This window comes from Megalobrama amblycephala, linkage group LG17 (assembly GCF_018812025.1).
Source record: "Megalobrama amblycephala isolate DHTTF-2021 linkage group LG17, ASM1881202v1, whole genome shotgun sequence".
NCBI classification, from domain to species: domain Eukaryota; kingdom Metazoa; phylum Chordata; class Actinopteri; order Cypriniformes; family Xenocyprididae; genus Megalobrama; species Megalobrama amblycephala.
The window spans coordinates 19,072,868-19,082,484 of record NC_063060.1 but is presented as its reverse complement, the minus strand read 5'-3'; the positions used below and the strand labels follow the sequence as shown (position 1 = coordinate 19,082,484).

General features: G+C 37.3%; 1 protein-coding gene across 3 annotated transcripts; it reads left to right on the top strand.

The window, feature by feature from the left end:
- Window positions 1-575: 575 nt before the first annotated feature.
- On the top strand, window positions 576-7,786 carry gata6 (GATA binding protein 6). Of its 3 annotated transcripts, none has more exons than XM_048163866.1 (7): window positions 576-723; window positions 1,500-2,405; window positions 3,540-3,706; window positions 4,161-4,286; window positions 4,417-4,504; window positions 4,600-4,700; window positions 5,544-7,786. In XM_048163866.1, the coding sequence occupies exons 2-7, from the start codon at window positions 1,553-1,555 to the stop codon at window positions 5,709-5,711; spliced, it is 1,503 nt and encodes a 500-aa protein (XP_048019823.1). In that variant the 5' UTR covers window positions 576-723; window positions 1,500-1,552; the 3' UTR covers window positions 5,712-7,786. The 3 variants fall into 3 exon arrangements, with proteins under 3 accessions (XP_048019823.1, XP_048019826.1, XP_048019825.1); XM_048163869.1 differs by lacking the exon at window positions 576-723 and adding an exon at window positions 899-1,056; XM_048163868.1 differs by lacking the exon at window positions 576-723 and adding an exon at window positions 1,039-1,174.
- The last annotated feature ends 1,831 nt before the right edge of the window (window positions 7,787-9,617 follow it).

Here is a 9,617-nt window from a genome sequence, read left to right as displayed (position 1 = left end):
ACGGTATACTATTATTTTTTTCACAAAACACAATTAAAATAAAGACATAAAAAATTATTCATGAGCGCTTTACATGTGGCCGGTTGTATTGCTTAGTAGTCATCTAATTTCTTTCTTCATACCCTAACTAGTCAGTTACATAAAAAGGTAGTTCGGTTTAATTTTAATTGGAAAAGTAAGACTGATTACCTCTTGTCTAACTGCCAGTTGCCTTAAGATAGTCTAAACATAGTGTCTAATTTACGTATAGCATTTATGTTTGGCAGTAATCGCTCAATTTTTTTAAAAGAAGTGCTATAAATTACACCGATATTTCATATCGGCAATTTTATTAACTGTTTGTTGTCAATCAAAATCACACCTTCTCTTTCAGGGAAAATCTATAAATATATATAGCTTGTCCAAAAAAAATCCGCTGAAGCAATTAAACATGTTCCTTCCCTTTGTGAAAATGTAGTCAGATTTATAAGACTTGCATTTTCCATTCGACATCAAGGACATCAAAACTAAGTTAAGGTGGAAAGTGAAGAGCAGCACCCCTATCGAGCAGATGTGTTTGCTCAAGCTGGAATCCAATCAGAGCCTCGGAGCACACGAGGCGCCTCCTCTCTTAAACATCGTCACGAGTGAACAGAGAACTTTCATTCGTAATAGTTCTCCAAGTCCTGCAACCACATAACCGCTGGATCCTGCGAACACCAACTTATGGCAAACCACCAATAGGTCAGTGGTGACTTTTTCTTCTCTTATACTATTCGTGTCTTGATTATAAATTTCCTTCCCAGCTCTTGTCTTGGTGCTGAGTTCGGTGCCAGCTGAGGAGAGTCTAAATCATTTTGGGAATTGTTTTTTTTTTTTTTCCCTGCCTCTCTCTCTTATCTGTTGTGGGTCTTATCAAGTGGTTATCTCTTTTCTGCAAAGACATATTACGTTTTGTTTCCTATCTGTTACGTTGTGTGGTTTTTTTTTTGGTAATTATGATGAGACTACATCAAGAGGGAGGACGGACTCAGGACACGGATGGATTCAGATCTTCAGTGTAAAGCCCTGTATGGGGTGTGTATGTGTGCGCGCATGTGTTTTCTTGGAATTTAGTGAAGTTGTGTTCAGATATGGAGCTCAACTTTTAATTTTACAATACTACAAGATGGCACAATAATCATGAATGATTTGAGTAAGTTTGTAGCTGACCATTACGAGCTTTCTTAAGTGAAACTGTGTCTCAGCGGCACAAGAAAAAGTGAACATTGCCTGTTTCATATTTAATGTTTTAAAGCTACACCACAATAAACATTCAGCGAAACGTTAACAGTTGGTTAAGTTTATTATCTTTATGCTTTGTGCTCCTCTAAATGCTCTTTGACATTTTGATGATAAAGTATAAAGTATGCTCTCGCGTTCTCTCAGCTTTTTTTTTTTCGTTGAAGACCTTTTTTCCCCCCATTTATTATGCTCTATATTCCAACATTTCTTACAAAACATTTATGTTCCCATTTTAGTGCACTTTGCATCTCCATTTTCCACGCACTGTGAGATATAAAAGGGATCCTGGATGGACCTGGGTGATAACAGCTGGTCCATGGTCAAACGCGAAGTGTCCAGCAGCAGCCCAGGGTCTCCGGCTGAGCAGACCTACCTGAACACTGACCGGAGGGACCGGCTGAGATCACCGACGCCGACGCACCTGGACGCGGTGGGAACTCGTCGCGCCGAGGGCAGGCCCCTACACTCCTACGTTCACTTTGGGCATCCCAACAACGCCCTGCCCAATTCTGACGACGTTACACTCTTCACGGATTTAGACCAGGGCAACAAACTCATCATCTCAGGTGGACACACCAGGGAGACGCATAAGGGAGGCCTAATTGTGGACCCTACCGACATGTATCAGACCTTGGCCATCGCCGCGGCCCAGAGTCAGGCCGGTTATAACGACTCGCCATCGGCCAGCTACATGCACTCCAACCCCAATTCTCCCGTTTATGTGCCGACGTCTCGCGTTGGAACGATGATACCCAGTTTGTCCTACCTACAACCCAACGTGTCATCCCAGCCGAGCCATGCGGTGAGCAGTCATTCGGTCTGGTCACAGTCCGCACCAGAGAGCCCGTCCTACAGCACTGGAAGCCCACATACCTCCAACCGTTTCCACTACTCCCCTAGTCCGCCTATGAATAACGGCACATCGAGGGATACCAACTACACTAATACTCTGAATGTAAACGGTCGAGACCAGTACCTTTCACGGCCAATAAGTGGATCTTACACAAGCCCATATCCTCCTTATGTTGCACCACAGCTATCACAGTTACCGGCGGCGTGGCCAGCGGGGCCCTTCGAGAACTCCATGCTGCATTCCCTGCAGTCAAGAAGCGCACCACTGTCCATCAGGGGACCAAATGGAGGTAAGATATAGCTATATTCATAATATCAAAAGTCTTGACTGACTGTGAAATTCAAAACCCTCGTTCCCTCACATTTTGGGCAGTTTGTAAAAAATCCAATTGTAATTTATTTATTTATTTTTTTTAGCTATTTAATTATTTTAAATGTTGAGGCACAGGTAATTTTAATTGTAATATGGCGCCAGTCTCACAGGTAGTTCAACGTATTTTTTTATTATTATTATAATTATTATTTATTATTTTTTAAATAAAATATTGACGTTTTGTGATGTATTTGTGATACTTAAATCTATAAAATGTCTTATATAAATGTCAGTAGCAGTAAGACATCTTACCGACAGAAAATGATGAAAAAAAAGAAAATAAAAAAAGGCAGTTATGGCTGCTTCCCTCGGGTAACGCGACTTGTGTTCGTTAGCAACTAGCCTGTTTGGCGACAGGTGAAAATACGAGATATCGGGCTCATTTTTTTGTAATATAACTTGTATCATTACAGAAATGTTTGAAATATCAGTTGGGACCCTTTTTTTTTTTTTTTTTTTTTTGTTACTTGTGTGTAAAAAAATAATAACATTTATTAAGACCTTCTAATCTTTTGTTCTGACTTTGGGAGTTCAAGCCTTAAGTAGGGGTAGTCATATCAAAAATATATAGGCCTATGTGATATCTAACTAAATTTACTAATTCTTACTTTTAAAAGAACAAAGTAACACAAAAACAGCGACAGATAATTGTGTAGCCTATAGTCTAATGAAACTTTTAATGTAAACGTCATTGAAATGCACAGGTTTTTAAATAATTGTAACAAAATACCTGTTAACGAAGTTCTCAATTTGCAGCCCATGGTAGCTAATATTTATTGTTCTGCGTAAGTGTGCACGTTAATATAATTATTTGCAATTAGAAAATGTGTATGTAATTACAAGCTTCTCCGAAAAATAGTAGGCTATTCCAGATTTCGTGGATCTGTAAATTTGTACATCAGTTAAAACGAGAAAAGAGTTTACAGAGAAAAGCAATATTCACATCTTTCATTAATGCTATTAGTCTGTCAAGTCTGCGCAATTCATTTGGCACACATTGAAGTTGATGGTGAATGTGATGTTGACTGACGGGGAACTGTCTGTGTCTCAGATTTGCTGGAGGACATGGTGGACAGCCGTGAGTGCGTCAACTGCGGCTCCATTTCCACCCCGCTGTGGAGACGCGACGGCACGGGTCACTTTCTCTGTAACGCCTGCGGTCTGTACAGCAAAATGAATGGACTCAGCCGACCATTAATTAAACCTCAGAAGCGTATGGTGAGCATCGACTTGATGAGCTACTTAACCACTCAATTTCCTGCCTATTTATTTCAAACAATAGCCAGAGGTTATCTGGGAACATCTTCACAGGTCTACTCCTATAATAAACGCTATTTTTATTGGCTTGACAAGTTTGCAGACATTAAATGTTAATTGTTTAGGCTACAAAAAGACAGTGTGCAAATATTTTTAAAAATTAAAAGTTATTTATTTTAATATTTGTGTAATCGAAGCCCTTTTTCATTTGAATTGTTTATGCAATGAATTGTTCACATTATATACAAGTAAAAAAAAAAAAAAAAGTTGAAATATTCCGTATAGGTTGAATGTCTAGAAACATTAAGAAATTAGCAACAATCGATTTCATTCTACCACTTTGGATTAATAAATGTAAAAGGTTTGATCTTTATTATTATCAATTAATGACATTGTTAATTACTTTTGTCTCCAGTCGTCTTCAAGGCGGATCGGCCTGTCATGTGCAAACTGCCAGACGAGCACTACGACACTGTGGCGCAGAAACGCAGACGGCGAGCCCGTGTGCAACGCGTGTGGACTTTACACAAAGTTACATGGGGTAAGCTAATACATATTCCGTCAATAAAACGATTTGATACAATCAAAATAAACGCGAATTAAAAAAAAAGACAGAAAAAGCAAAAGCCTCTCAATAGAGTTTTTTTACAATCTGGTTTCATGTTTTTTAGGTGCCAAGGCCCCTTGCCATGAAGAAAGAAGGTATTCAGACAAGGAAAAGAAAACCAAAATCCTTGAACAAAACAAAGGGATCATCTGGTATGTTAATAAAAATGAAAAAGCTTTCATTTAGGTAGGCTATGATTCCACCATGGTCAAGTGCAGGTCAACTAACTTGTTAAAATAATTCACAGGAAGTAGTTCTGTTCCCATGACTCCAACTTCTTCATCATCTTCTAATTCGGAGGAGTGCACAAAGAACAGTCCTTCATCAACGCAGGTGCCTGTAACATCAGTAAGTTAATGAACTCTTATTTGTGACCCAGTCACAAGGATCGTTTTTTTTTTTTTTTTTAATTGAGATGTATACATCATCTGAAAGCTTAAACTTTCCCATTGATGGATTGTTAGGATGACACAATATTTGGCTGAGATACAAATATTTGAAAATATGGAATCTGAGGGTGCAAAAAAATCAAAATATTGAGAAAAATCACCTTTAAAGTTGTCCTTAACAATGCATATCCACTCACAAAAATACATCTTTGATACATTTACGGTAGGAAAATTACAAGATATCTTGGAACTTGATCTTTACTTAATATCCTAATGATTTTTGGCATAAAAGTAAAAACGATAATTTTGACCCATACAGTGTATTGTTGGCTATTGCTACAAATATACCCGTTCGACTTATGACTGGTTTTGTGGTCCAGGGTCACATTTATCATTTTGAAAGGCTGCATTTGTGTAGTAAAATTTAAGCAATAAAATGTACCAAACCTTACAAATAAAAACTTGCAGTAACTACATGTCAACTAACTCTCATTATTTTGATGCCCCCCCCAACAGACTTTCTACTGACTATATGTAACTTTGCAACTACATGTCAACTAATTCTAATAACCATAATCTAACAGTCTAATACTCTAATGAGAGTTGCAAATGAATGAGAGTTCTAGTCTAAAGTGGACTAACGAAATACATTGTAAGCAAAGTTTGATAAATGATTCCTCCACATTACTCATAAAACTTGCAACATTTTGTGCTTTCAAGGCATTATTCAAATTGACCATTTGATTGCAACAACATGGTTTGCCTTTTATTTCTCATACTGACATTCTCTTGTTTGATCCAGGTCAACTCTTCAACGCTGGTGGGCCAAGTTGATGTTCCGGGCACGACAGGCTCCATGGTGAAGTACCCCGGCCAGGAGAGTCTGTACACGAATGTAGGCCTGACGTCCACAGCTGACGTGGCAAACTCCGTGAGAGGGGACACTTGGTGCCCCATGGCCTTGGCCTAAACCCTGGCATTATGGGATGGGAGCCATTTGCTGTCCTTCAGCTCACTAGAACATCGCTTTGGCGTTGTACTTAAAATCTGGCAGGGTGTGGGGGTTGTCATCTGTTTTTGGTCTGTGTTAGTGATCTTGAGCAGAGGCCTTATCTGTTCCAAATACTCCAGTTTTTGATTCACCCGTGGAATACCGGACATCCATGATGGAGATTATCTATGCTACTCTGCACTAGAGGACAACACTTGAGAGAGTCTGCTTTAACATGCCTTTGGTACTTTCAGAGCACACCCTGCACCACGAATGTTGCTTGGAGGAGTAAGTGGATCAAAAATTATTTTTTAAAAGTAGATTTGTACATATTAATGCTAACGGATACTTCGCCCATCTGGAAAGACGAGGTTGTTAATTGGATTGTGGTGATCTGAAGAGAGAGAGAGAGAGAAAAAAGGTTGATCTTTCTGAAACTGGAATTCTGGAATTGAAGATAAAGTGTCAAGGTGTTCTTATTGACAAATGCAAACATATTTATGAAGCTACAGTTGTTCAAATAATGCATATATTTGTCAATAAAGATAATGTCAAATAGAGTAGGACTGAAGCCTTGCCCTTCCTTTTAAATCTTTTGTTTCAAGCATGATGCCGTTGCAGTGGATGTTGCTCACTAATCTGCACACTTCTATGTGAATTTTAAAAGAAAATGAGAAAAAAAAAGCTCTTATAAGATTGAACTGATTTGTGATGGTTTAACACAGGGTATCAAAGATCGCAGGATCTCGCATGACACTTGTTTTGTTCGATTATCAAATTAAAATGGTCTAATCAAACAAATTCATAGTGAAGAAAATTGTTTTTGTGTAAACTCATTTGGAAGTGTGAACCTACATGGAGAAATCTGAACGTAGATCATCAGCAAAGCATAAACAATACATAAAATGACCATTAAATATCTCTGTTAGAACAAACGGCACTCAGGAATTTTTTTCTGATGCATTTTTTGTTACAACACTAAACTGCAAAAAAAAATAGTTGATTTTGGATGTAAGACTACCTAATGACATTGATGTGAAAATATCAATGCCCATTTCTGTGTTTTTTTTTTTTTTTTTTTACTTTCAGTGTGATACACCTCTGTGATCACTAGCTGAAGGAGGGACAATTCAATCTGAATCTTGCTTTCACAATTTATTGAATGTTTTAGAGAGAGTAACGTGTGCCAGAATCAACCAGTAGTGAACGTTTCTTGTGAGTTGCCGTTTAAAGCACAAGCATAATGTGCAATGGCAGTAATTGACGTGTTTATTTCACTCATGAAAGAGTTCAGTCTCAAGTGGTTTGGTGTCCATGATTTACGCCCTCTGATCTGTTAAACAGTTACCCAACTATAAGTTTCCCATGTAAACATCTTATGGCTTTGAAATCGGGGATTGAAGGGGCACCAGAAGAGCTTTTCTTCACACGATTTCTCTTCACAGCAGCAGAGTGATTCCATGACAGTGACATTTTTTTGGACAAGCTTTTTGTGTCATAGAGATGCTGTGTGAACAACACAAGAAACATTTTGCTATTATTGTGATTCGCCACCTTTATAACCTCTAGAATTATTTATTTCTGCAATGTAGTGTGTTTGTTAGAGGTGTTTGTTTATTTTATTTTAATTAACATATTTGTATTTTATGGTTGTATTTTTTTTTTGCCATCATTTCAATTTCAAACCATTCTGATTTATCTCATCTGGGTTAAACAGATGTATTGTTTTGGTTTTGTCTTGAAAATGTTCAAAGCATTGTGACAAAATTGTGTTTTCTCTAGATTTTGAGGTTCAAACCGTCCATTTGTTATGGAAGGATCTTCACATGAACCACTGGAACCACATTATTTGTAATTATGATAAATTTAATCAAAATGATTTTCCTTTTTTATTGTCATCACCAGTCATAAAGCAAATTTTATAGTAAAAATGTTCTTAAACCATTGACTCCATACTGTTTTCCAGTGTACAGAGTATATTGAGAAGGATGTCATTGTTAATTTCTAAGATTAGTTCATTAACACTGGAACAATAAATAAGAGTCATGACTAAAGTGGATGTTTTTCCCTTCCCTTATTTTTCTTTTAATTGTTTTAATTTAATTAAGTATTAATCAATATTGTCAACACAAAGCTTATTTTGCATTGATTTTCTAGTCATGTTATACCAGTTGTACTCTTAGGCCAGATGTTTGCTCATGGGTCACAGATCTTTTTGTTTGTTGGTACACTGAAGCAAATTAAAAACTTGAAGTCTGTATTTCAACAATAGTAACTTTTCACGTATATGTTTATTTATTCATTTTTTTTTTTTTTCAGTTAATTTATTCACTTAATTTCATTCATCAATTACAAGCATTATCAAAATATTGACTTAAAATGGATTTGGGTCAATATGAACATTATCAGCGTCAAAATGAAATATTGTGTGACATGTTACTGCATGAACAATCACAGATAAAGTTGTGCATTTAACATTTTGAAGACTGCTTAAACCAGAGCCCAGCCCAAATGAATTATTGGTTTATGTGAACTCTGACATTTGAATGTGCTGATCTTTGCCTCAAGGTTGGACTTTGATTTACGACCGATTGATGACGTCTCAGCTCCAAAAGATCGGAGGTCTCTGATGTAATTTCTTGTGCCCTTTGTGATGCTGGTGAAACAAACAGACAGACGCAGCATGTTTTAGCAAATCTTCACAACACTTCTTTTGCTAGAAAGCATTGAAAGGAATTTCTGTGGAAAGCACAGAGACCAGAACAGTAGTTGTGTTGTTTCTTTGTCTTTTTTTGTAGTACATCCAATATAAATGTTCATCCCTTTGTTCATTGCATTGTTTCAAATTCCGTTCACATTTTGGTTTGGTCTAAAACCATAAAATCTCTTTTAGAACTGTAACTGTTTTTTAGAATGAGTTCCTTTTCCCGTATGTTGTTCTTCCTTCATCTGTTTGTCAATTGCAACACCATAACACCAGCCCAGACTAGCATTTCCACAGAGAAAAAGTTACTCCCCGCTGCCCTTTTGAACTACATTTGCCCTCTTTGCTTCAGAGAGAAGTACCAGCCACAACATAAAGCTCAATAACTCAGAAACACACACCATTAATAACAGCTTTGGCACAGCCCAACAGAATTCACTTAGACTGCACTAACGTCACATTACATTCCAGCTCCCCTCTCCTGTCACCTACCGCTCCAGTGTTGATTAAGATTTATCCTGATGCATTCTGGTTATCTGCCCAGGGTGTATGACATACTGCTATGAGGTTTATTGGGGGCTGGGATCTGTGAAGGATTTCAGCAAATTCTTCTCTTTGTGATTGAGGGCGGGGAGTGGCAATCTTTGCCAAGTCGCTTCACGCAAGCGCAGTTCTATCGGTACGACGTGGTTTTACATATATATATTTTTCTTTTCTGTTTTGTGTGGACTACACAGCAGAGGTGAGATCACAAAACTATTCTTATCAAATGTTTTCCCCAATTTTTTGTCTCAAGTTTCCAGTTTAAATACCTAAAAAGATAAATTTACTGAAGAAGCAGCACTGCTTATTTCTCTTGCAAGTATATTTCGTCTTTCTGCACTGGAAGATTTTTCCACTTCTTGTAAGGATAAACATGTTAAAGCGAAAAGGCTGCCTGAGCAGATAGACAAAATAAGCATATATTTGAGGTGTAGTCTATGAAAACCTAATATAAATTTATATTACAATAAACTTGTTTTAATAATTTCTAGATATTTTTACTGCAAAAGAAGTCAAGAGCTCCATTGTAATGTTTACACTTTATTTTGACAGTCTACTTTAGACATAAGTAACTTTGCAATTGCATGTCCACTAACTCTCATTAGAGTATTAGTAGACTGTAGTTGACTGTTAGTAGA

Bases quoted from the DNA above. Each gene is read 5' to 3' on its own strand.
- gata6 (XM_048163866.1), top strand. From the start codon at position 1,553: ATGGACCTGGGTGATAACAGCTGGTCCATGGTCAAACGCGAAGTGTCC. The intron at 3,707-4,160 runs GTGAGCATCGAC...TTTTGTCTCCAG, and splicing joins TTAAACCTCAGAAGCGTATG to TCGTCTTCAAGGCGGATCGG. The intron at 4,701-5,543 runs GTAAGTTAATGA...TGTTTGATCCAG, and splicing joins CGCAGGTGCCTGTAACATCA to GTCAACTCTTCAACGCTGGT.